Source organism: Telopea speciosissima, chromosome 11 (assembly GCF_018873765.1).
Source record: "Telopea speciosissima isolate NSW1024214 ecotype Mountain lineage chromosome 11, Tspe_v1, whole genome shotgun sequence".
NCBI classification, from domain to species: domain Eukaryota; kingdom Viridiplantae; phylum Streptophyta; class Magnoliopsida; order Proteales; family Proteaceae; genus Telopea; species Telopea speciosissima.
In genome coordinates, this window is record NC_057926.1 from 9,906,145 (window position 1) to 9,933,409 (window position 27,265).

Below are 27,265 nucleotides of genomic sequence, written 5' to 3' on the forward strand. Positions count from 1 at the left end.
CATGGTCAAAGGTGGTAGAAAAAGTGGTCTTCTAATAAGACGATTACTTGAATCACGAGTCCACATCTTAGCCACATAAACAGATATAAGGTCTCCTTTAGAAAAATTAATAAAAAATAAAACACTTAAAAAAAAAAATAGACAAACAAGAGGGAGCCCAAAGTAGATAGTGCATCTCTATCCCTCAAAAAGCGAAATAATGGTTCAAAAGTTGTAAGGATGCAATATAGGTTGACAGCAAGGGAACCCCATTTTCTTAAGCATGTTCAGGACTGCTATGTTGTAAGTATTGAGGTGCATGAGTGGAAGCTTCTCTCTTAGGGGTTGTGCCAGGTATCGAACTGAAAACCGACTAGTTGGGAATCTATTTTTTTGCTAGTCTCTATATTAGCTAGCATGCTTATCACCTTAGGATCAGCCAGGATGGTGACGACCTTGTCATCAACTATGAACTTGAGCTTCTGACAGAGGGAGGACAGTACTGCCCCGACTACATGAAGCCATAGCCTTCTAAGGAGCATATTAAAAGATGAAGGAGGTCAATGACTTGGAACTTGACCTAGAACTTGGTTGGGCCCATGGTGATTTCAGTGCTTAGAATTCCGATGACATTCCTTTGGGTATTGTCGTAGGCTCTCTCACTCCTTGTATGGAGGGCTGTAACTTTGATGGGTTGATCCCTATATGTTGGGTGGTTTGTAGTGGACAGACATTCAGGGTTGAGCCATTGTCCACTAAGACTTGAGGGATTCGACTTCCATTGCAGTCGATGGTGACATAGAGTGCCTTTGTATGATTCGGTCCTTCAAGTGGGAGATCTTTGTCGGAAAACATGATAGCCTTGACCGTTAGAGGGGTCCTACTATGTTGGCTAGCTGGGCTAGTTCTGTTTCAATCGGCATATGTACACTAGCCAATGCTTTTAAGACTGCCTCTCTATGGGTTTGAGAATTGGTTAACAAGTCCCAAATTGAGATGTTGGCTTGAGTCTTCTTAAGTTGCTTCAGAACTTCATTTTCTGGTTCAACTGTAGCATGGTTCTGGTTTGGTTTTTGTTCCTTTCTAACTTGGCTGGGTTGTCAACATTGAGCCAAACCAGTTTGAAATTCTTCCCACTTCTTATGTTTGCATTGTTACACTCTTCATCAGACGGGAATCAAAGCTTAGAGTCGAACTGAGCTAGAATGTGGTCAACATACTGATTTGACTCATCCGATTCCCCATCACTTAAGATAATCATGTTGATTTCGATAAGCTCCAAACAATGGGTCCTTGGACTAGGGACCCTCCTTATCATCAGAGAGGGTGTATTTATAGATGTAGAGGGGTGTGTGCACTCCCAAATTCGTGTAGAGATGCTTAGGTTGATCCGAATCGTCCAAAGTTGGGGTCTTTACATCGATGGTGGGTGTAAAGTCAAGGTGAGAGCCAATGGGATGATGGCAAGTGGTGAGTTACCTTAGGAAGTGTTTCTTGGGGCCTAAGAAAGCCATTATACGCATCCAAGGTGCCAAAAATAGGCTTGGTTACGAAAGGAATCAAAATTGGAGCTAAAACTAGCAAGTTTTGGCTTCTCAAATTTGCATAGATTCGACAGTGAAATTACTCGAGTTGACATCGAAAAGGGGTAAGGTCAACATCAAGTGACTGTCGATGAACAACACTTGACATCGAGGGGTGGTGTTTGAGTGTCGATGGTTAAATTCTGCATGTCGAGGTAGGATAGACAGTAGGAATGTTTTGTTTGACAGTCAAAGGGTATGACGATGTCGATGGAAGGTGGGGTTGAAGTCGACTCGGGGTCTTTAAGTGTCGACCTGGGTTTCGATGTCAACAGGCATGGAATGGGTCATTTGGGCTAGGCTCTATGCTGGGCCAAGCTAGTTCCAAGTGGTCTGGGTCAGGACTTATCCTTTCCAGGGGTTCTTGGAGGGCCTGGTTTGGGCTCCGACAAGGGGAATTGATGATCGATAAACGGATTCGGGCAATGCACATTAACTCTACATCCATAGATACACCAGCTCAAGGCCTTAGAGGGTACTCATCATCGTTATAGGAAAACTCTGGGGGGAAAGACAAAATGAGGTGTCTATAATGAGGTGTCAATGTGGCAAGACACCGGGTGCTCCTTCCAGAAATCCTCGCTCCTAGGGCTTGTACTAGGAGGGTAGTCCATGAAATCATCATCGACGAACTTTCCCCACTCCTGGTTGAGGAATCTATTCTCAACAGTCAAACCCATGAATTGGTCAATGATCTTGTGGGTTGGTTTGATGACCATTGCGAACAACTCACCAACATAGACCTCAGCTCCATCTACATAGTACAAGCATAATAATATAATATTAGGATCTTGGGTGCGGGTATAACATTCCCCTAACCTTACAAGAAATTTGGCATACCTTGTAAATCGTAAAGAGAGGGGTACTTCGCCCACATTTCGACTTCAACTTCCTAAGACGCCTCTTCTTCCATGTGATTGCACCATTGCACCTTTACATAATAGATATCCGATTGTGAAGGTGAACAATCTTGCTATCCAGAATCTTCTCAGGTTACTCTTTGTAAGAGATGTCGGGTGCGAGCTTTGGTGGTTCATGTGACAGAATATGACTCGGGTCATAAACGTAATTCCATAATATGGACAAGTGGAATACATCGTGCACACCTTTTAAAGATGGAAGATGTGCCAACCGATATGCCATCAGCCCAATTCTTACAAGTATCTCATAAGGATCAATGAATCCCAAGCTCAGTTTCCATTTCTTGCTGAATCGCATCTCCCCTTTGGTCGGTGACAATTTAAGAAACTTTGTCCCCAATGGCAAACTCTAACTCTTTTCGTCTCCAGTCTGCATAGCCTTTTTGCCTGGACTGAGCTGCCTTGATTCACTCCTAAATTAGGTCTACCTTCACACATGTTGCTTGAATCATTTTGGGTCCTAGGATACGCCATTCGCCAACCTCATCCCAGTACAATGGCGTCCGACATTTCTTCCCATACTGTGCCTCGAACGATGCCATACCATTCGTAGCTCGGTAATTATTGTTATATGCGGACTCAATGAGCAAGACATACTCATCCTAGCTGCCTTACATGTCAATGGAACAAGCTCGAAGCATATCTTCTAGTGTTTATATGGTCCTCTCCGACTGCCCATCCATCTGAGATGGAAAGTTGTACTGAGATTCGACAGGGTGCCCATAGCCTTTTGGAAACCATCCCAGAACTTTGATGTAAACCTCGGATCTCTATCGGAGATGATACTAACAGGAACTCCATGTAAACAGACCACGTTATCAATATATAACCGGGCTAACTTATCCATCGTGTACGTGACATTTATAGGAATGAAGTGAGCTATCTTCGTCAACCGATCCATGATAACCCATTTATCATCGACATCCCTAGTTGTGCAGGGTAACCCAGTAACAAAGTCCATAGTGATATGCTCCCACTTTTACTCCAGAATCGGCAATGACTGTACTAATCTGTGAGGTTGCTACCTATCCGCCTTCACCTGTTGGCTAGTAAGACACCTTGCCACATGTTCGACCACATCCTTCTTCATTCCACTCCACCAATAGTGCAATTTCAGGTCTTTATACATTTTCATACTACTAGGATGAATAGAATAGGGGGAACTGTGGGCTTCATTCAATACTTCCTTTTTCAATAATGCATCATCAGGGATACACAACCAGTCTCTAAACATGAGGACATAATCCTCTGTCAATGTGAAGTCCAGCTCCTGCTGTGTTCCTACCCTAATTGCTTTAATAATTTCTTGTATCGCTTCATCCGAAGATTGAGCTGACTGGATCTTCCCCACAAGTGAGAGTTGCACTAACAGGGTTGCCAATGACATGGTGGCACTTTCTATTTGCAACTCTAGGTCCATCCTCCTCGCTTCCTCAATCAGTTGTTCATTTATAGCCAGTGATGCAAGAGATAGAGACTGTGACTTCTGGCTCAGCGCATCTGCCACACCATTAGCTTTACCAAGATGGTAATGGATGGTGTAGTCATAGTCTTTCATCAATTCTAACCATCATCAGTGTCTCATGTTAAGCTCCTTCTGAGTGAAGAAGTACTTGAGGCTCTTATGATCACTGTATATCTCACTTTTCTCCCTATAGAGATAATGTCTCCAGATTTTCAAAGTGAAGACCACTGCCGCTTAAGCTCTAAGTCATAAGTTGGGTAATTCTTTTTATAATCCTTCAACTGCCGAGAGACGTAAGCAACCACCTTCCCGTCTTGAATTAGCACGTAACCCAAACCCATCTTGGACGTATCATTGTAAATAACCATCCCTCTAGTACCATTGGGAATGGTAAGCACTGAAGCAGATATCAACCTTTGCTTCAGTTCTTGGAAGCTCTTCTTACAATCATCAGACCACTCGAATTTCACTCTCTTCCAGGTCAATCAAGTCATCGGGGCTAAAAACCTTGAGAAATCCTCAATAAACCTCTGATATATCTAGCCAAACCCAAGAAACTATGGATATTAGCCACATTCTTGGGAGTCTCCCAATCAACTACTGACTTCACCTTGCCATGGTCAACTTCTATACCCTTAGCTGAGACGATGTACCCCAAGAACGCTACTTGATGCAGCCAAAACTCACATTTACTGGATTTGGCATATAGTTGCTTCTCTCTCAAGTGTTGTCGTACCAGTCGGAGATGCTTGGTGTTTGAGTTAAAATAATACCGCAAGCGTACGGGTCAATCGTAGCTACGGGTCGAACACGAGGAGATATATGCCACTCTATTTAACTAACTTAAAAGTAATGCAAAGTGAACCAAATTAAAATGTTAAATTAAATTAATGAAAATTAATGCATTCTAACTCATAAGTATCTAACAAAATTAAGGGATTAAATTGGCGTCCTAACACATGAGCATCTAACCTATCAGACTAACGCAAGTTGAAAGGAATAAAAATACAGCCACACATGATAACCACATAAAAAGGAATAAGGGAATAAAAGTGCATCCACAAACCACAACCCTATAAAAAAAAAAATAAAAGAAATAGAGGGAGAAGAAGAAGAAGATAGAGAGAGATAGAGGAGAGGGAGAATGAGATTAAGGGTTTAGAGAATGAGATACCTTGATGTGCTTGAATACTTAAATAAACTCACCATGGCTTCCTCTTCTAAATCTCCATGTCTTGTCATCAACATAGAAACTTAGACTAGGAAGCTTCAAACTAAAACTATTACAACCATTAAACTAGACTTATGAAATCAAAATTAAGAACTTGAAATCAAAACTAAGAACTTAAACCAAAAATAGGAAAAGAAGATAAAATTTCACTAAGTGAATGAAGTAAAAATTACACTAAAAAACTGAATTAAAATTGAACTAAAAACTAACTAAAAACTTAACTAAAAGACTCACTTCTTACAACCCAGAGGGCAAGGGGTATGTATAAGGGGAAGAGAGGAGAAGAGAGAAGAGGGAAGTGTAGGAGAAATATTCCCTAAGAAAAGAGAATATTCTCTTCTCCTTCCTCTTTTACAATGCCTTGAATCCTAAGAAAAAAGAAAAAAATAGAAAGAAAAAGAAGAGAAAATTGTTTACATAGACCTTCTAATTCTAGAAAAGTAAACTTCCAATTCTAACAAGTGCTTCCTTTTCTTTGTAGATATCTTCTCCAAGCAATAAAATCAAAGATGCTTTGATTTTTCAACTTTCCATAGGTGAGAGAATATCTTTCAAAATAAATCTATCCCAAATAGAATTCCAGAAGTGCCCTTGAGAAGTTGGAGGAGAGAGAGAGTAAGGGTGATGACTAGGATTCCTTCAAGAATAAATAAAATACCCATTCTGTCCTTCAAAAAACGTGGAGCATGGGGTGCTTATATAGGCCTCACCATTGTGTTCCTTGCAAAAAATCACCCAAAATAGACCCAAATTTCGTCCAATTCAGAGTTGGGGAGCCCAAGATATCTCAAGTTGAAGTTGGACTGTCCAGAGCCCTCCAAATGGAATCTTTCGGGTACAAGAAATATAACTTCTGGTTATTGCGTTAAGACCCCTGGCATCTGAACGTTTGCTTCATTTTGTCCCTATCCGACTGTTAATAATTACAAATAAACCCTACAAACCATTTTTGCTCTTCGTTATAGAAACGGCCGTAACTTCTTTGTTTCAATTCGGAATCAAGTGCCGTTTGAACCGTTGCGAAGCTGACTCGATGGGCTACACATCCAAGCCATTAACACCTCTAAACAGCTTAAAAACATTTCCTTAGCATCATCTCCTCCATTTTCACAAGAATTCACCTAAAACCTGAAAAGCATAAGAAAGGACCGACTAACTCTGTCCAATGTGGTAAAATGTATGTTTTATGCCCTAAGATTTCACACATAAATGTGCTCATCACTTGGCGTGCTCCACCTCATTCTTCGAGTATATCAAGATGTCATCAATGAAGACAATGACATACTTGTCCAATACATTGTGAAACACTCAATTCATCAGCTCTATAAATGCAGTAGGAGCATTGGTCAACCTGAAGGACATGACCAAGAACTCATAATGATCATAGCGAGATCTAAAGGTTGTCTTTGAAAACACTCGAGCACCTTATAACTGATCGGACAAGTTATCGATCCTAGGTAATGGGTACCGATTCTTGATTGTCAGCTTATTGAGCTCGCGATAGTCGATGCACATTCTCATACTACCATCTTTCTTCTTCACAAACAGAACCAATGCTCCCTAAGGAGATACACTTGGTCTTATAAACCCCTTCTTCAAGAAGTTCTGAAGTTGCTCTTATAACTCCTTCAACTCAATAAGTGCCATTTGGTAGGGCACCTTACATACTGGGGCTGCACCCAGATTAAGTCAATCATGAACTCCGTCTAACGGTCTAGTGGTAATCGTGTGAGGTCATCCGAAAATACATCTGGGAATTCCTTAACCACATTGATCTCCTCAAGTGGTATGATCTTTGCCTTGACATCCATCACCGATTCCAACTAGCATTGACATCCCTCTTTTATCAGCTTCTTAACTTGTAGGGCTACGATGATGACTTTCTTAGGCTTCTTCAATTTATTGCCTTCAAAAACAAACTCTACACCTTCTTCTGGCTTAAACACTATCCTCTTCTTTGCTCAGACTAGGCTGGCTCCATAGGTGGACAACCAATCCATACCTAGAATTATATCGAAGTCCTTTATGTTCAACTCAATCAGACGGGCAGCTAGCTTCTTATTAGCTATCCGTACTGAGCAGGGCTTATACAATGAATCAAGTTCCACTGCTCCTCCAGTAGGTGTACTAACCATCAAGTTCTGGTGCAACCATTTTGATCTGACCCCTAGCCTTCTAGCAAACAAGGGAGATACAAACGAATATGACGCCCCCGAATCAAATAACACATACGCATGTTGTGAACAGATAGAGACCATACCTGGAAGACATCAAATATACCCATTATAATATTGTAATCCTACATGAATGCACAAGCTCAAGGTATAGTCATGATACCTGTGTTCACAGCAGGATCAGCCAGGGCTTCTTCGTTGGTGATTGCATAGATACACACTTGAGGTCGATTGCCTTGCGGGGGAGGAGGAAGGTGACCAACTGGTCGTGGCTGAGGCGGTCTAGGAGGTAGTGCAGTTGGAGGACCTCCCTGTCTAGGGTTTGGGCACAATCTAGACATGTGTCCGATGCCCTGGCAGTTGTAGCATCGAAGTGACTGCGTGACCATTTGAGATGTCGCTAGTGGTCGAGAGGCTTGGGCTGTTTTCAGGTCTATGGTACAGTATCGATGCTGGACTATGGTACAACCCTCTCTGAAACATGTTGGGTCCCCTAAAATCCTAGGAAGTCATAGGCCGCTTGTCGGCTGCTCAAAGGGTTTGGTAATTCTCTCGCTGCTTGTTTTCTACTACCTCGACGGCCTGCACCACCCGAGCATAGGAGGGAAGCACGTGTACCACCAAAGATGTGCTAATGGTGGGTCTCAACCCCTTCTCGAATCACCTTGCCTTGATAGCATCGGGCTTCATATGTTTGGGGGCAAAATAGAAGAGTTCCTCAAACAGCTGTTGGTACTCAAGGACCAATTTGGGCCCTTGATCAAACTCATGAACTCGGCCTCATTTTTATCGCAGAAGCTCTGAGAGAAATAGTTCTTAAGGAAGGTCTCTTTAAATTGTTCCCAAGTAGCATTGGGATGCAGTGCCCAGAAATTTTCTTTGGTAGACCGCCACTAGGAATCAGCCTCACCCTTGAATTAGAAGACCGCACACCTGATCTTATCCTCATTAGTGCACTGGAGCCCCTAAAAAATCCTCTCTAAATCTCTTATGAAGTGTGCTAGAAGTAGAGTCATCAGCCATCTTATTGAAAGTGGGAGGACGATGCTTTTGGAATTTTTCTTATAGTTTGGAAGTGTCAGCCCATGCTGGTTCTACCACTCGAGTTGGTGTAGCAACTAGTATAGGCAGTGGTATTGGTACCACTTGTACCAGTGGCACTCTGACAGCAGCAGGGTTGGAGGTGGTGTACCTAGTGCAACAACAGTTGTAGGTGCTAGAGGTAGCACGTGTATAGGAGGGGGCACTTGTGGAGGAAGCACTTGTACTGGAGGAGGCACTTGCACGGGAGGAGGCACATGTACTGGAGGGGGCACTTGTGGCCTTTCCCTATCAACAATTTGAATCTGGAGTTGGGCATTCATGTTTTGCATGATTGCCCTCATTTCTTGTTACATAGCTTGTAACAGGTTCCCTAGCAGATTTGCCACATCCGAATTATTTTAGACTGGTGGGGGATTTGGCAAGGCTGTATCGGAGGCATCTGCGGTCTCGTCCCGAGGAGAGGAAGAGTTATTGTCGAAATGGGTACGAACCATGACTAGTACTTGCTCAACGGGGACACTCATCCCTCACACAGCTCTCGAGGTAAGTGGGTCCCACCACCATAATATCTCATTTTTAGCATTATTAGCCCAGACGGTTTTAGTGGTTGCTGGAACCGCAAGAAAAATTGCCCCTATTTAAAGGGCCTTTTCACAAGTTAACACTATTGGGCCTTGGCCCGCACTTCAAGGACTTTCAAGGGAGCAAGTATACACGAAAACAAAGGGTTGAGAGATCACCTTTGGGTAGTTCTCACATCCGTCACGGTGTGTCTTCCGGGATTCTGAAGAGTTTCCTCACCTCGATGCTCACTGCACTAGGGCACGAGGTGTCGATGTGGCAAGACATCGGGTGCTCCTTCCGAAAATTCTTGCTCCTGGGATTTGTACTAGGGGACTTGTACTAGGAGGGTAGTCCATGAAATCATCATCGATGAACTTTTCCTACTTCCGATTGAGGAATTTGTTCTCAACAGTCAAACCCGTGAATTGGTCAATGAACTTGTGGGTCGGTTTGATGACCATTACGAACAACTCACGGGTATAGACCTCAACTCCATCTATATGGCACAAGCATAATAATCTTATATTAGGATCTTGGGTGCGGGTATAACGGAAACCCATCCCTTTCCCATACCCTAATAGGTGAACCGAACAATTCACAATCCCCGTTTATTCTTCCCATCTTCTACCCAACAACCCCAACCTCTATCAACCACCATAACTGACATTTTCTCCCTCCATCTTCTTCCTAATTCTCAAACCCTAATATACCCATAGTTGCACAACCCCTTTTTTTCCACATATTTGGACTTCGACCATCACACCATTACCGTGACATTACCATACAACATTGTCCTACATCCCTATCGCAAGGTCCATTGCATAAATCTATTCTATCTTCCTCTCTTCTCCTTGATCATTTAGTTATAATCCTATTTTCGTTACCCATGATCTGAGAATCACATCTCTAATCTAATCATTCACCTTCTCCATCTCTTCTTCTCCTCCATGCGAAACCTTAGCGCTCATCCTTTATTCTCTCTTTGTCATTCTATTTCCCAATCAGGCCATTCCCATACCTTAAACCCAGTATGCGCCCATTGGAGTTTGTTCGGTTGTCTCAGCCTCGAATTAGCTAAACCAGAAGCTCCGCTGATTTGAGATGACTACAAATTCCTGAGTGAGTTGAGTCTCGATCCTTGTCACTTGGGTTGCTGCAACAATAGCGAGATGAACTAATTTGGGATTTCCTTCGAGCTTCGTCAGAGGAGAAAGGTTCGAATAATTCTGGAAATTCTATCATTGATCGAGATTTTTGCCTAAAGCTTCTCTCATTTTGTTTGTTCTACTTTCATCTGTACTCTTCAATTCATTTGATGGTCCAAATATAATTAGGATTCGATTGGGGATTTTGAAGTGAAGGGTAAGAAGGTAAGTTCACTGACACAAAGGGTAATTTGGTGATTTAGTATGACAAAAAAACAAATAATGGTGATTTAAGAAATTTTTACCGTGGATGATATCACTAAGGCCTAATTTGATTTGATTTCTATTTCAATTTCATGGGGTGATTTTGATTTTAGTAATTGTTTGATTTGATTTTTACATCTTATTTCACGAAAATAGAAATAAATAAAGAGAAATTCTGAAATAGGTGAAAAGCACTTTCAATTTCGAAATTGAAATTACATCCAGTCTATTTCTGCGTTGTTCTTTAATGAGCACGTGTTTAAACGGATTCAAAACGTGGGCAATGTCGACATTTTGCTTTTTAAAACAAAAAACCCAAACAAAATCGTGTTTTTCCTCTTGCCTATCCGGCGGAACGGAAAACCCTATTCTTCTTCTCCATCTTTCTCCCGCTCTCTCTCAGGGCTTCAAGATCGATCTTCGATTCTAGAATTGTGTTGTCTCTGTTCTTTAAGAGACTTCTGAGGCTACGCACCTTGTGCGTGGAGATGAACGACCACCTCTACCCTGTGCGCCGCCACCCCTGCACCCTTGCTCCAACTCAACGTCCCACTCCCACCCTTGCTTAGCCTCTCACCTGCACCACCTACCGCTCCCTACACTTCTCGTAACCAACCCCCACTATCATTGAGCCTCTCGCGACCCACTTCAAAACCCACCGCTGAATCGGCCCCTCACCTAGAAACCTTCTGCAAACTCTGCAAAATCCTCCCCTGCATCGGCCCCCCAACCAGCAACCCACCGTGAGCACCCTCCACAAAATTTCCCACCTGCACTCCTTAACCGTAACCCCTCTCCCTGCAAGAAACCAAACCCAAACTTCAATCACCACTCAACCCACAAACCCCAACCCAACCTTCAACATCCACTAAACCCCTGCTCTCGAAATCCATCACCATTTCAAACACCACGCAACCCCTCAGTGGTTTGAAGATAAAAAGGACTGAAGCTGCGAAGGTGAAGGCAATTGGTGTTAATGACATTTTACTGATCAAGCAGTTGAAAATCAAAAACTGATTGGTAGTATTTTTGTGGTTCTCCATTAGCAAATGTTCCTATTTTTGTGATTCTGATTTGAGGTTCCAATCTTTCTAATCCCAGAGAGAGAGAGAGAGTATTCTCAAAAATTGAACTAGTAAATGGATTTTTTATTCTTGAAATATTTCAGTATGATGCAACCAAAACAATTTCTATTTCTTGACAAAAATTCTATTTGTTGACTATTTCATTAAATCAATCCGGAATTAAAATCGAAATCATACCAAATCAGCCCTAAACTGTGACCAGCGAGTGGGCCTGATTGTAATAAGATTTAAAAACAAAATAATCAAAAGTAAAAACCAAAATCCCGATTTACCTTCATTACCGCCCTTTTTCACAGGTTCCTGGTCTGGAAAACCTAAAACCCCCAAATCCTTCACGGCCCCCCTCTTCTTCCAGATTTTATTCTTCCCCTCTGGACGGTTGCAGCGGCGAGTACCTGTGATTGCAGCTGCGTTTTTCGTTCCAATATCCGACTCTCCAGTGGATTGCAGCATTCAATTGTAAGTATCTCTCTCTCATTACCGTCAAGTGGAAAGGATTCTTTCCCTTCCAGCTACAGCTTATCAATTCCTAAGTAGTTCCGTAGTAATTTCTTATTTGATGCTCTCCCTTTGCTTTTATGCCGTCCACTATGGAGGCTGTTGCATTGGTAAGGCTTTCCCTATGTTTTGGTGTCCTATTCGGTTATAAATTTTCAGTATTCAAGGGCTTTTGTTTTGGTTTCCATCTTTCTTTTTTAGCATTTTAGAGATTTTGCAGCATTAGTAGCAATTTCAAATATAGCACTGAATCGTTTTCCTGAACATTAAAACTCCCAAATAACTTTGGAGTAAGATCTTGTTATATTCCTCGAAGCCCAAATTTCTGTTTAAATTATGTTTACTATTATCAATTTCTAAAGCTGCTGGTTTAATAGGATCTTGCTCGTGTAGCATTCCCAAATTCCAAATAGATTTAACTGCCATTAATGTATGTATCTATTTTTAACTTATCTCAGGTGAGCTGAGGAAACTAGAATCTGCAACAATGGGGTGGTGTAAGCATTGTGCAAAAAATAGACAAATGGAGCGTGATCCTATTAATGGATTCTTGTAAGTGGCTGAATAATGGGTTAACCTCACCGATTTTTATTTTTCTTTATTTATTGTTTTAATGGGTCATTCAAGGCATTAGAGGAGCACCTTTGTGTGACTACTTTCGGTTATTTCTTTTCATCATTGACTGAAATGACCAATGCATGTTGCTTTTTTTGTACCTGTAATCTGGTAAAGAAGTGTGGTACCTCTTTAATTGCCATTATCTTGTTGAGAATTCGAAAGTCTTGTTCAATCACAATATTTTATGCATTTAATGAGAACTTACCGCCTTTGTTTTGTTTGTTGCCTCAGATGTTGTTCTAGTTGCGGAAGGGTTATTGATCAGGATGTATTCTCTACTGAAGTCACCTTTATAAAAGGTGCTGGAGGGCAGGTCTGTCATTGCTCTTCTTTTCCTAGTTATTGTTATTTTGTTCTCATACATGCATTAATTAATTGCTAGCCCCAAAATAATATCAGTAGGATACGGAGACAAGTATCCTAACATGGATGCCATCTTCTAGTGTTGTAAATCCGTCAAGATGTATCACTCAATGTCAAGTAGTATTGTCAACAATTTGATAATATTTGCTAATTTTTGTAAAGCCTTTTTGTAACATCAGATGTGTCAGAAACTGGAAACTTCTGCAATAGTCTATTGATCTTTCTATACGGTCTATCAAGGCAATTGGCAGTTCCGTATAACATCAGATGCATGTATTCCCCTTCTTTTAACATATCTACTATAATTTTTATTTGCAGAGCCAAATGTCGGGTAATTTTGTGAGGACTGTGCAAGGCGAGCACTCTGAGTCACATGAAAGGACTTTGAATAAAGGTATGTGCTTTTTTTTCCGGAATATCTTTTGTTATCTATAATAGTTTTAAATTATGAATTTTTATTTTTATTTTTTATAATACAATAAAAATAATTAACTCATTTTTGGTATTATGGGCCTTATGGCCCATTTATGGGAATTGGGAAGTTTAGCTTTGTTTTTCAAAGTGTCACTTATTTTACAAATGATCATCAAATTGAATTAGTGTGGAAAAGCTGTCCATATGTGCCCTCAAATCACTGTTCACGCGAACAGTTCTCCGGTACTGTTCATGTGAACAATAACTTTAAAAAAAAAAAAAAAATAATTTCTGTCTTGGTCTCTTAATCTTCTTCACGCTTCTCTCTGGGCTGGGGCTGCCTTAGGTGATGCTCCATCGAACTAACAAAAACTTGCCACATCATCAGGCTAGGCTGCCTCTCACAGTAGTCGAATCCCACAACCTTGCTGGGCTGGTTTTGGGGCTTGTTCCTGCGGGTACATATGGACTTGTGATGTACATCACATTTGATGTCCAAGCAGCAGCCTTTGGTGTTGTTAATGCTGATTCAAGTAGTAAAAAGTTTAAGAGTAATACTACTGAGAATGGGATTGATTTCACTTCTATCTCTTTGACTCCACTTGGCTAGAGACAAGCTACAATGGAATTAGTGGTACCTAAGATGGATAAGCTAACTTGAGAGAAATACGTCCCTGAGTTCTTTATCTAGAACAATACTCATTTTAATGCTGTTCAATCGGAGGCTTTCATCAATTGTATAAAGGGTTCTGCCGTTATGGTTTTACTGTTCCTCTTCTGAGTTATAGGACTCTTCACCGTAGAATAATCCCTATCCCTAAAGCAAGAAGAGACTTTGAAAATATGTTGAAGTAAAATTGTCTTGGATGGATATTGGTTGTACCATTATGTTCGACTCATGAACTGACTTAAAGAAGTTGTCTTTTAATGTTATTGCTTACTTCCTTGGTGGTGCTCTTTTCTTTAAGTCTGAAGAGTGTTCTCATGCGAGGATGACTAGTCCATTTATTTTTGATATTCTTGATGGAGTGATTCAAAGTATTGCTCCAAAGAATGTGGTTTAGATAATTTCAGATAATGCTTCTAAGTATGAAAATGCATTTGATAAGCTTATTGGAAAACACCATTGGTTGTTCAAGACTCAATGTGTAGCTCATGGAATTAATCTTATGTTGAAGGATATTTATGAAGAAGTTATATGGGTCCAAGAATTTTTTTGATGATGAAACACACATTGTAGATTACTTTTATTCGTCTATCATTGTCTTGCAGCTGATGAGAAAAATTCACAAACAAGGAATTGAAAACCCTTGTAAGACTAGGTTTGATTTTAACTTCTTAATGCTTCAGTCCATTGTTGAAGTGGAAGAGAAGTTAGACTCTTAGTTGCATCAGCTGAGTGGAAGGAGGGGTCTTAGAAATTCTAAATCCATTGAAGCAACTATGGTGGTGTTGATATAATTCAAAGAGAGTTGTTCTAGATTAATTTCAAAAGAGATTTGGGATTTATGGAATGATGGGGCTATGGATGAGGCAATGGAAAGAGCAAGTGAGGTATTGGAATAGTTAAGGAGACAAACCATCATTATGGCCTGTTTTTAGAATCTTTGATGAAAAAAGGGATGGGAATATTTTAGATTTCATCCACTTTGCAGTTACTGTTCGCAACCATGCTTACTTTTGTAGTCCAAGATTAAAAAAGATTCGTCAATTCAACGAAGCAATGGAGTTCATTGGCGATATAATGGTTTCATCTGATGAAACAGATGATTATTATGAATAGTTGATAGCGTATCAAATGAAGAAGTCGAGAATTTTCTCTTCCTATGCAATGATAATGAAGAACTCGAGAATATTCTCTTGAGAATTCATCATTATAAAATAATAGGGACCAACATCCAATATTGCTAAGGCTAAAAAGTGGGCTTTTACACATTACATTTGCCTCACGAGAGTGGGCTACTGAGAAGGGGCTGAAAACTAGATATCAGAATTGGGTCCAAACAAAGGCAGATAAAAGAAGAGGGTATAGAGTTGAATACCTATTGGTTGCAAAGCATTCTCAATTACTACTCCATCCAACTCTTCCAATGGATTCCATTGCATGTAGGCTTCTCTAGTCAACTGCTCAACATGGGCCTGGCAAAGCTCAAAACCATAGTGTGAAACATATGTAAATAAATTAAATGAAAACATAAAATGAAGAGAAATAATGCAAATGCAGGGAACTGACCGTAATGTAAGTGCGTGTATGATGATGAGTGTCAATGTAAAATTGATCACCACTCCATCCAACTCTTCCAACGGATTCCATTGCATGTAGGCTTCTCTAGTCAACTGCTCAACATGGCCTGCAAAGCTCAAAACCATAGCGTGAAACATTTATAAATAAATTGAATAAAAACCAATAATAAAGTGAAATAATGCAAATGCAGTTAACTGGCCGTAATGTAAGTGCATGTATGATGATGAGTGTGAAAGTAAAAACAAAGCCATACCCTGTGAAATCTGGCTAAATTTTGGATGGTGTAGAATTATCATGGTCCCTATGAGTTGACTTATAGGATTCAAGACAAGGAACTAATGTGGGCCATGGAATATCTACAACTTGTAGCCCGTTGCGCACGTCTTGGATGCTTTATTTTTGCTTCCCATGTCTTCTCCAACATCCTTCCACCCAATATCTCCAGAAATCAGATGTTGACCAAGAAAATAAAAAAACACCATTTTGAAAACATTCACCAACAGTAAATAAAAAGCCAACAATACTTGTGTATCACCCAAAAGGAGGGAACATGTTGTCTAGCAGAGGGAGAGGGAGAGTGTGTGTGAGAGCGGAAGAGCGAGAGATGTACCAAATTGTGAAAGTTGAAGAAAGATGTTTCCTCTTTTTTATTCTTCTTCCATCCAACAAACAATGAAGAGAGATCTTTCAACAATAAGAGCTATGAAAGTGCGTTCTTATTCTTCTTCCACGTTGCTATCCATCAAACAATGGAGAGAGATCTTCTAGTGATAAGAGATTATGATGATGTCAACTCTTTACCTGTAATCCATGAAGATAATGACGAAGAAATCATTAGAGTATTGTAAATGAGTTGACGAAAAGGAGATTCCTTCCCTGACTTTGAGTGTTGTTGCCATCCCCAGACCGAGTTTGTTAGGCCTGGATTTCTTGTTTTGTGGAAGATGAAGATTTGCGACTTGCAACTGATTGATTGGACGATCCCAACTCTTCGCTGGTGAGTGAGAGAGAGAGAATGAGATGGGTACATGCATTAATTTCTATGTGATGTTTTGCGAAACAGTGCACCTCGTGATAGGTGCAGAAGCCATTTAACGAGGGACCAAGTGAGTTTATTGGACTACTACTCTCTTTACTCTGTATTCTCTACCCTGTTGAGGAAGCAAAGACATCATTTTTTGTTAGCTAATTCTTTGGCGATTACTATTTCTTTATAAACCAATATTGAGTCCTTGTTCCTTTCTCTGACCAATTGTGCCTAATGATACCATTTATTGACCTTTACCACCGTTTAACATATGAAACCTTCTATGAAAAGCCCTTTGTTTACCACGACATAATTGTTTCCTTTGTAATTTTTGTTAGATATTCTTTCTTTTCTTTGTGAGGAGCCCATGAAAAATTGGGGTTAGTGGGAAACTAAATCCTTATCTGATGTGTGATGGTTGTGTCCACAAACGGGGCCTTCTCAACCTCATTTGAGGAAGGTACAGTTGGTTGGATTATTTAAAGCCATGACTCCTCTTTGCTATTCATAGGAGGAACTGGACCAGAGGCATTGATAGCCCATACACAGAAAAACTAGCATTTCAGGTTGCACTGGCATTAGTTTAGATAGGATTTACAATTTCACTTAGGGCTGAACGGTCTTTTCGCGTGCTCCTATGTCTAGGCGCAATAACCACGCAACCGGTTAGTGTTCTTTTTCCCTTATATTTATATATGTTCTTTTTTTTTTCAATTGTTAGGGTTTGGTCTTGTTTCAATTGAAAGATATAGAGATAGCAAGAAGGATCTCCATATGGTCTTCATCGTTCTGGAAAAAGCCTATGACCAAGTCCCTAGAGATCTAATCCAACATGTTCTAGTAAGGGGGGGGGGGGTGTCAAGTAAATATGTGGATGTTACTAAAGATATGTATGAGGGCATGGTGACTAGAGTGAGATTTGTGGGAGGTCAGGGCAAGGAATTCCCAATTACGATTGGATTACATCAAGGCTCAGCCTTAACCCCTTATCTTTTTCACTTATCATGGATGATATGACTAAGAGCATTCAAGATGAGGTTCCAAGGTGTATGCTCTTTGCTGATGATATCGTTTTGGTAGATGAGACAAAAGAAAGGATTAACACTAAGTTAGAGCTCTGGAGGTCAACTTTGGAAACAAGAGGATTTAAGATTAGTCGAACGAAAACGGAGTATATGATGTGTAATTTTAGTCACACCTTGATGGATACTAATATGGTGCGAATTGAGGAATTAGAGATACTGCAAAGTGACTATTTTAGATATCTGGGATCAATAATAAGTAAAGAAGGGAACATAGAGGATGATGTTACACAGAGAATTAAAGTGGGTTGGATGAAGTGGAGAGGTGCGTCTGGAGTGCTGTGTGACCGATGTATTCCTCTAAAACTTGAAGGAAAAATCTATAGGACTGTTGTTCGCTCGGCCATGATGTATGGGGCAAAATGTTGGGCAGTTAAAAAGTGTCATATTGATAAGCTTTGTGTAGCTGAGATGAGGATGCTACGTTGGATGTGTGGAAAAATAAGGAAGGATAAAGTGCGGACTTGGGAGTTGCCCCGATCAATGGCAAGCTCCGAGAGAGTCATTTAAGGTGGTATGGTCATTTTCAACCGAGACCAAGGGACGCCCCAATAAGGAGGAGTGATATGATTCCGATTGAAGGGGCTAAAAGAGATAGGGGAAGACCTAAAATGACCATAGGAGAAGTGGTGAGGAAGGACATGCATAGTCTAGGTTTGCTCCCAAGTATGGTCTCGGACAGAGCCTATTGGAGGGCAAGGATCCATGTCGCTGTCCCCATTTAGCTAAGATTATCCTGGCGTATTGGGCTGTGTTTTTTCCCTCCTACTATCTTTCATCTTTCTATTTATTCCTCATTTTCCATTTGTCCTTTTTAGTATATCTTTGTTTTCTCTATTTTGTTTTGTTTGGATCCATGTAGCCGACCCCATTAAGTTGGGATAAGGCTTAGTTTGTTGTTGTTGTATTATTAATCTCGTCTTACAAAAGTATGCCATTCAAATTTTAAGCTGACCATGTAGTTCTTTAGCTTGTGAGAGGAATTGGAGTGCTCGGGATCATGGAAGAAAAACTCGATAGAAACCTATCGAAACCACCAAGTTAACTCGGTTTCGCAGGTTTCTGAGACGAGTTGAAGGGGGATTTTATAAAATCCTTGGATTCGACCGGGTTTCGATGGTTTTTACTGGTTTCGACCAGATTTCGGTGGTTTCAACATATATGCCCATCGAAACTAGGGGAAACTTGGCTTGGAACTAGGACAGACAGATATTATGCCAAAAACTTCTAGAAACCAGGCCAGAAGCCAGGATAGACACTTAGTTATGTTTAATATCATTTAAGTAAATGTTTTTGTATTTCATGTACTTAAGATATTATTCATAAATAAGCAAATACCCCCTATATGAATCCAATAAAAATAGTTAAAAAATAAAATTCCAAAAGGAAAAAAGTCACCCCCCAGTTCAAGAACAAAAACTGTATTTTCGACCGTAGGTAAAATTTTCAACTTTCTAATGTTGGGGATTTTCTCAAATCTAAAAATTCCATAAATCTTAATATGGTAAAACATTGTTAAAAACCAAAAGTGCGGTAAAATATTCATTTGTTTTGATGTCCAATTTTCATTCAAAGCGATTTTGACAGATTTGCGCACACCAAATTAAGTTTGACCGGTACATAACTCCTTCAATATAAATCAGATTTAAGCAATCTTGGACTTGTTAAAAAGCTATCAAAATAAAGCTTTTTAACAAATCCAAGATTGCTATAAATCTCATTTATACTGAAGGAGTTATGTTCTGGTCAAACCTTATTCGATATCATGTCCAAGAACAATATACAGTACCAAACTTGGATCAAAACCACAAGTAATATTTTTAGTGTTCTCTATGTGAAGCTAATGCATGGACTGGGTTTAAAACGTAAAAAATAGGCAGCACAACAAGAATCAGGGCAAAAAAACAACTTCTGGGCCTTGAAACCATGGCTCGAGTTAGCCTGGAGAAAGTCCTAGGTTTTGACTGAGATATGGTCGAAACCGAGACGAACTCAGTTTTTGGCTGGTTGAAACCCAAGTTTAGAACCTTGCTCGGGATTCAACAAAAACAAAAAAGGGTTGGATGACTTAAATTCATGTTAGGATGGCTTTATTAATGATTGAAAAAAAGGCTGAATTTGAACAAAAAGTTGCCTATTAATCTTGACAACATTAGTGTCAATTTTTTTTGATGATGGGATTGAGACCATTGACAAAAAGAAGATAGAGAGGTCCTTGGCTGAAACAAATGATGGCACTACTGAAGACTTGTTATTTGGTCCAATTGGTACTTTTACTGAGAGCTGGACTTAGCCCCCACACAGTGTTATTCGATTATTTGAGCTATGGACATGTGATTAGAGTTATGCTTTTATAGATGTTTTCCTATATTTTCTTTATGGTAATTTTTGTTTTTGGTTTCCATGGATGATGGTATTAGGTGGATTGATGGTAATGATTTTGAATCTTTGTTATGCTTTGTGATTTATGAAAGGGATGTTATCCAATTTTATTTCAATTTTTATATCACTTGTATGTTATGCATGAATGATAAGTGTTTGATAATGGGAAATAGGTAAAATCATATATAAACAATGAGCATCTGAATTTTTCGCTCAGATATTTTTATAGGTAAACAAATAATTTCTGAATCAATCCTGGCAAAACCAGGTTTTGTCTCAGGCGAGTCACCCGATTCGGGTAAAAAGATGACAAAGCTTGGTCAAAAGTCATGTAAACTGGCTCAGTATGAAAAATGACCAGAGTCGGTCAGAGTCACAAGCGACTCAGTGTTTATAACGAGTCAAATAAAAGTTTCTCAAGCATGGTTACAAAGTGTAAAGAATCCCAGGACCTGTAACCAGTGCCTGGCAAAGAGAAGAGAGAAGATAGAAAGAGATTAATGGAGAAGAAGAGAGAACAATGGAAAAAGGGGCTGTGCGATAGATTGCTTGTTCTACTGTACCAACCAACACATATTTATATTAAACCAAAACAGAATTACAAAAGGAATATAACTCTTACCAAATTAAGCCTAAAGCCTAAAACAAGAAACTTACTGAGACTAGGAAACTAACAATTAAAGACAAACTAATAAAGGAAACCATTATAGGGGGAGTCCCCCTATCGTGTTACATATCTGTTAACACTCTCCCTCAAGCTGGAGTATACGCATATCAAAAGAAAGCTCCAGCTTGGACCAACAAGATAAAAAATTAAAGGCAGCACCAGTCTTGAACACATGTAGTCATTGACGCCAATGAGCTCAAAGCAGCACTCCAATCAATAAATCCATCAACAATAGCAGTCCAAACAAATCCAATCAGCAACACGCCAACATCAAAAGCTCTTCTCAAGGAAGATAACAAAATGCAACACCTAACGGCTACACCAAACGTCCTTCCCAATGAAAGCAACAAAATGCAAGTAGTAACCTGCTCCAACAAAAACAAACAAACGTGCAACTCCAATGGCTACACAAAATCCCATAAAAGTGCAGCTACAATGACTACACAAAAGCCCGTAAAAGTGCAACTATAATGGCTACGTAAATTCTACAAAAATGCAGCTCCAATGGCTACACATAAGTCCATCTCAAGGAAGGCACTCCAACAACAATCAGACTCACTCTTGAGTCCCGAGCACATGAAAAAGTCTTAGATAAAATTGCTTGCAGTAGACATCTTCAATCTCCCCCGCACTTGTAGCATTACATGTGAACAAATCATGACTAATAATCAGCATTTCAAAGGACAGGCATCTCAACAAATCTTGTAAGCAAGATCACAAGCAAATAAGATCCCAATAAAATCTTCAATCACCCCCACATGGTAATAAAATCCCAATAATAATTTCCAGCCTCCCCCTCAGTGTAAAATTGTAGGCAAGCACAATCACCACACGATGCAAAAACATAAGCCCAATGGCAATTTGGTAAATTCTGACCACGCTAATGGGAGCACCCAAGAAAATATACCAAACAATGCAATTTCGGGTCCAAAACCTGTTTTGGATCACATATGGGCTCCAAATCATCAAATTGGCTCAAGTTTAAGAACCAATGGCAATATTGTGATAAACCAGAATTTTCAACAGTTACAAGGTAAGACAAAGAGCCAAGGATATGGAAGGGGTTAATAATTAATGACCATGGGTATACTTGGAATTAGCAAACTCTTAATGGCAAGATGTAAATAACTTGAGAAGGATGGGTAATAATTAAAGGTAGGGTAATAGCATTAAATACCTTCAACAAAGAAGCCATTCGTAAAAGATACTTCACTAAAACAAATAGAGGGTGGGGGCAAAGTTGGAAAATAGGCAATAAAACAACGTGGAAATGGAACCTGAAAAAAAAGGCGTAACCGAGAAGGTGTTGGAGGCTTTCACGGTACCAACTAGGGGTAATATGGGAAAAGAAAATGATGAGACACATAAAAGCAAAGAATTGATCCCAAAAGTTAAAGAGTCCCGACTATCTTCTACCTCTCAACAGTCACGGCTCTGAACCAGCGGAAACAAAGGGATAAATCTTCTTCAATCCTTCGATCAAGAGGAGAATATCCGGCGGAAATCAAGGCAGTAACCTTCGAATTGGAATCGCGACTGTCTTCCTCACAGTCACGCAACCAGCAAGGGGAAACCAGAATAGGAATTATGTCTTTAACCCATTGACTAGACTTCAACCTGTTGTTGGAGTATTTTCAACCTTTGACCAAGAAAGCTATAATCCGGCAGAAATTGAATCATGAACCAGAGGTGGAAAGTATGGAATCAAAACCAGCAGTATATGAATCTTCTTCATCTTCTTCGGTCGATCGATCGATTGAAATGCCAATCACAAAGGAATTTATTAACAGCAAACCATAGTTGTCATGGCGTCGCCATATCGTCGCCATGGCGTCCTGGCACTAGAGGTCTGTGCATATCGACCTACGCCATGGCGTCCTGTCTCTCTTTCCCTCTTCGATTTCTTCTTCTTTAATTTTTTGTTTCTTCCCCAACCTTAGACCCACTCCCTGCTTCCCAAAATCTCCTATTTTAGCCTTGGTTTAGTAACCTGCAACTAAGACATCCACCAGATCTGATTTCAGATCTCACCATTCGGTTGCCAGTAGAATTTTGGGGCTATTTCTTGTTGGGATCGGCAGACCTTGGTGCTGTGATTTTGTTCCAGAAATTGCAGGGAGAATCATCTTCATAAGGAGTTTCCTCTGCTGGAACTACTCCAGTTCACCGCCTCTCTGCCTCTCTTTCTATTGTGTTATTGCAAGGTTGAAGAAGACATTAAGTCTTTAAAATTGCAAGTAAGGACAACTTATATTATTTATATAAAACCCCTTATATTCTCTATTTCTATTCTGTTTAACCCATTCAGTTTTCTCTTTAACTCCATTAAATTACAGTTCTGCCACTCCTTTACAACTTCAGATTAATTACAATTCTGCCATTGCTCTTATAAATCTTGATTTATCTACTAGTTTGCCATTCAACTTTGGATTTAATTACAATTCTGCCATTGCTCTTACAAATCTTGATTTATCTGCTAGTTTGCCATTCAACTTTGGATTTAATTACAATTCTGCCATGGTCGACATGATTGCCATGGCGGGCGACGTGTCGATATATCGATCAGACACTTCTCCACCAACTTGGATCGCCATGACGCCGTGACAACTATGCAGCAAACACAAATACCAAAAGGGGGCATTACCATCTTCAGTAACCTACCAAGAACAACAACTTTCTTGGACCAGGAAATCACCAGCAAACGATTGCATCAAATAGCAGCAAAGGTAACCAACTAAGCAAATAAATCTTCGAGAACCATCAAGAAACTGGTTACCAAGTAAACGCCTTCGACAATAACAAAAAATAGCAGCAAATAAATAAAACGATCACATATGAAGCCGACAATGGCACGCCAAGAGGAATCGATTCAGGTATAATCAAGGGGAAGCAGCGGCCACTCATCAAACAAATCGACACGGCAGGTTTTCAATTAAAACCATCAGTAAACTTCGATCATCATAGATTGATCAGCAACATCAGCGATAGATAAAGGGAACACTTTGCAGCATCAAAATCTTAATACTTCAGTCTCCAGCATATGGAACCCTAGTCCTTCTTCTTCTATGAAGTAGGGTTCCCATCTTCAAACTGGAAACCGTAGACGACTCTCAAAACGGCAATCACGTAGAGAACCATGTATTGGTTACTCCTTTGATACCATGTAAAGAATCCCAGAACCTGTAACTAGTGCCTGGCAAAGAGAAGAGAGAAGACGGAAAAAAGGGTTGTGCAATAGATTGTTCTACCGTACCAACCAACGCATATTTATACTAGTAAACATGCACGTGCAAATGCACTTGTGGAGAACGTATGTGACTGTGTGTGAGATAAAGAGAGAAAGAACGTAAGAGATGTAAAAAACAGGGATGGGGGAGGTGAGAGGTGTAGGCAAGGAAGAGAGGGATGGTCTATGGTCGCCAATGTGGATTATCCAGGGTTAAATGATTTGTATAAAGTTATCGATTCTCAATGTTTACCGTTAACTATAGATTAATATCCACTCTCGTAATGAGGAAATAGCAATTGAAGATCCTGATAGTTTATTCAGTAAAACCTATTAAAGTCTATATGCTGAATCAAGAATCAGCCCAAATATGCACATTTTTATGCATATTTCCTTCTAAGCTTCAATTAAAACAAATTTATCATTCCCATGTTCAGATCATGAAAAGAAGAACCAGCGAAAGGCCATTTATCTTATTGAAGATCAACTGGTCAGATGAGATCATTCTTTAAATACACCCATGTAACCTTTTGAGCATGAACTTTATGACTACTTTAAAAGTTTAAATAAAAATTCTTTGCAAGTTAATACAAGAAGCCAAAAGCTAGTACAAACAAAATTCAATCTGATTAAGAAGTACAATACTGGGGATATTCCTTTTGATTTGAAGACTGACTAGTGTCTGTACGTATTCAATAGCAATGAGTTTTTTTGTGGCTGTCTGGAACACATCAACGAATACAATGCGGACTGTATGCACTACTTCTTCCATAGTCTCGAAAGTACACTAAAACAACTGTGAAGCCTCAATCGATGCATGTCAGACAGGCTTATATCCTTACACCAGTTGTATTTGCGGCACCTCTCTTTCCAATCTTTCCTTGGTATCCCTTCACCAATTGAAGGATGCATCTAGTTTGATCAGAATCCTTAATGATGGCTAGTCTGCCATAAGAAAAATAGAAAAGAAAAAGGGTGGGACAAAATCATTATTTAAAAATCTTCTCATAATATCTCGAAACAACTTCCTAGTTAATCAAGAGTTATACAGTTCATGGTGTTCAAAGATCTTGTGCCAATGGTTGACAGCACAAATTTCAAACATCAAATGTGTCAAGCTTCTTTTTCAAGAAAAAAATAGTATTCTACACCAGAATGCAACTGAATAACATTTACTGTGATAATCATTTGAAGTTATGTTAAAGCTGTGATTTCAGGAAAACTACATTTTTTTACAATAATTAAGGATTCAACGTTATGACTGTGATATCTAAACATTCGTACTTCCTTCTAGCAAACTGAATAAAAAATTAGAGTTCAATATTGGTTAGTTTAAGTATTTGAATCAAGAAAACTATCTTCAAGCTTCAGCACACTTTTTTCCTTTTGTAAGTGGTTGAGCACAATGGAGAAGCAAGAAAGGCAACACATACACATACACAAACATTAAAGACATGAGCACTGTGGAAGCTATAAAAAATGCTACAAATTTTTGCCCACGACGGCACAGAACTGTCCAAGTGACTGATTCAACAGTCACAATTGCCAAGCCAACCCCTTCCACTCTAATAACTACACCTATAAGCCTATAAGCTATAACCATAGTTTGAGAAAATACATCAATGACTGCAACTCAAGCATACCTATGTTTTTAGCATCTGAGCTGCATTCAACTTATATGTGATCTGAGCTTCTGCATGGATACGCATTGCTGCAATCTCTTCAGCTGTGCATTAGCCATCTTCAAACCAATGTCCATCATATCTTCTGTACAAGCATACTTTAACTGTTTGGCAGCAGTTCTCAAGTCTTCTGGCTGACTGGCCTCATGTTCTTGCTTTCCACAAACATTTTCACCGACTGAGGATTGGACATCATCTGTAAAACCAACATATATCATAAAAACACAACATGAGAAGCAAAAGAATGGTGTAAAAAGTAAAAAGTTGATGCAGTCTTATCTCCAACCTTGCTAATTAAACTTCATGGACAGATATCTCACTGAAATCTGCTAAGATTTATCATTAGTCCTTTGATATTTGGTCCTCTTATCACTCTAATGATTACAAACAAAACAAATAAAATCAAGAGAGAAGACAAAAATCTTATTAAAACAAAAGAAAAGGGACAATCACAGATTGGGGATTAGTCTGTATAAAGAGAAGAAAAAAAAAAAAAAAAAAAAAAAAAAAAAACAGACCAGCACAAAACTGATAACAATATATCCTTAAGGAACTTGAAAGAGAGGGAGAGGGAGAGGGAGGATAGGGTATGGAGAGAAGTTACCGGCTACCTTAGTCAGTGAGGTCTTGTGTTGGTTATAGTAAAGCTCATATTTTTTAAGTAAAATCTAAACTTTGCCTTTGAAGGAACCAACCAAATCAAAGATCGGAACTAAAACAAGCAGCCTACATAGAAAACACCGCAGGCCTGCTAAATTTGCTTTACTTAAAAAATGAATTATAAATAATATGAAGAAGAGGCAGATATTGAATGAGACCAAAATGCATGGGACAATACTTACTCACTTTATCGAGAACAGGTTTCATGTCAGAATGTTGACTCTAGAGTCTAGAGCATAATCCAATCCACCAATTAGAAGGTAGGGAATAACCAAAAGTGGAAAAAGCTAATTCTGAAAATCCAACCTTTTCCATAGCTGGAAATGACAAAATATTAGATTACTGCAAACATCAAAATCACTGAAAATGACAAACATTAGCTTACTACCTAATAATAAGCTGCTTTCGGTTCTGAAGTAGTACTATTCCTGCTTTCATCTCTTTCTCTCTCTTCTCTTTTCAGCTGTTTCCTCCTGAACAAACTTAAATATTCAATTTTGGATTGAATCAGATTATATTCTACCGTGGTCTCTATCCCTGTTTTCTCTTCTTGGTTTTTGTGTTCCCTGAAATATTCATTAGTACCCCAAGACTCATCAAAAGAAGTAGTAACAAAACTTGAGCTCCCATGACCTACTGGTTTGCAAAAAAAAAGTTGTTCTAGTAGATGAATCCAGCTAGTAGCAAAACAGGAGAAGAGAAAGGGAATTTGCAGTGATTATGTTCTAGAGAAGGAGAAAAAAGAGACAGTGTGGAATCTTTCAAAGTAATTACTAAAACACGGAGACAAACGCGTCAACATCTTTGTCACGGTTTAGTTTAGTATAGTTCATAACTTCATAAATGCTATCCTTCTCAATGTATTTGGAAGAACCCAATAATGGAGGCATATCCATTATCCAACACCCACTACCCAACAGCATTTTGGAATACACTCTCGCATATCT

General features: G+C 39.5%; 1 protein-coding gene across 5 annotated transcripts in view; it reads left to right on the forward strand.

The window, feature by feature from the left end:
• Positions 1–11,868: 11,868 nt before the first annotated feature.
• LOC122646021 (transcription factor IIIB 90 kDa subunit) overlaps positions 11,869–27,265 on the forward strand; it is a 100,454-nt gene continuing 85,057 nt past the window's right edge. Inside the window, exons 1-4 of one of the 5 annotated variants that reach the window (XM_043839474.1) lie at positions 11,869–11,913; positions 12,411–12,504; positions 12,802–12,883; positions 13,252–13,327. In XM_043839474.1, coding sequence (XP_043695409.1) covers positions 12,440–12,504; positions 12,802–12,883; positions 13,252–13,327 — 223 coding nt within the window. In that variant the 5' untranslated portion in view covers positions 11,869–11,913; positions 12,411–12,439. Of the gene's footprint in view, positions 11,914–12,320; positions 12,505–12,801; positions 12,884–13,251; positions 13,328–27,265 lie in introns of those variants that run through there. The other 4 variants (XM_043839475.1, XM_043839476.1, XM_043839477.1 and 1 more) reach the window with 4 other exon arrangements.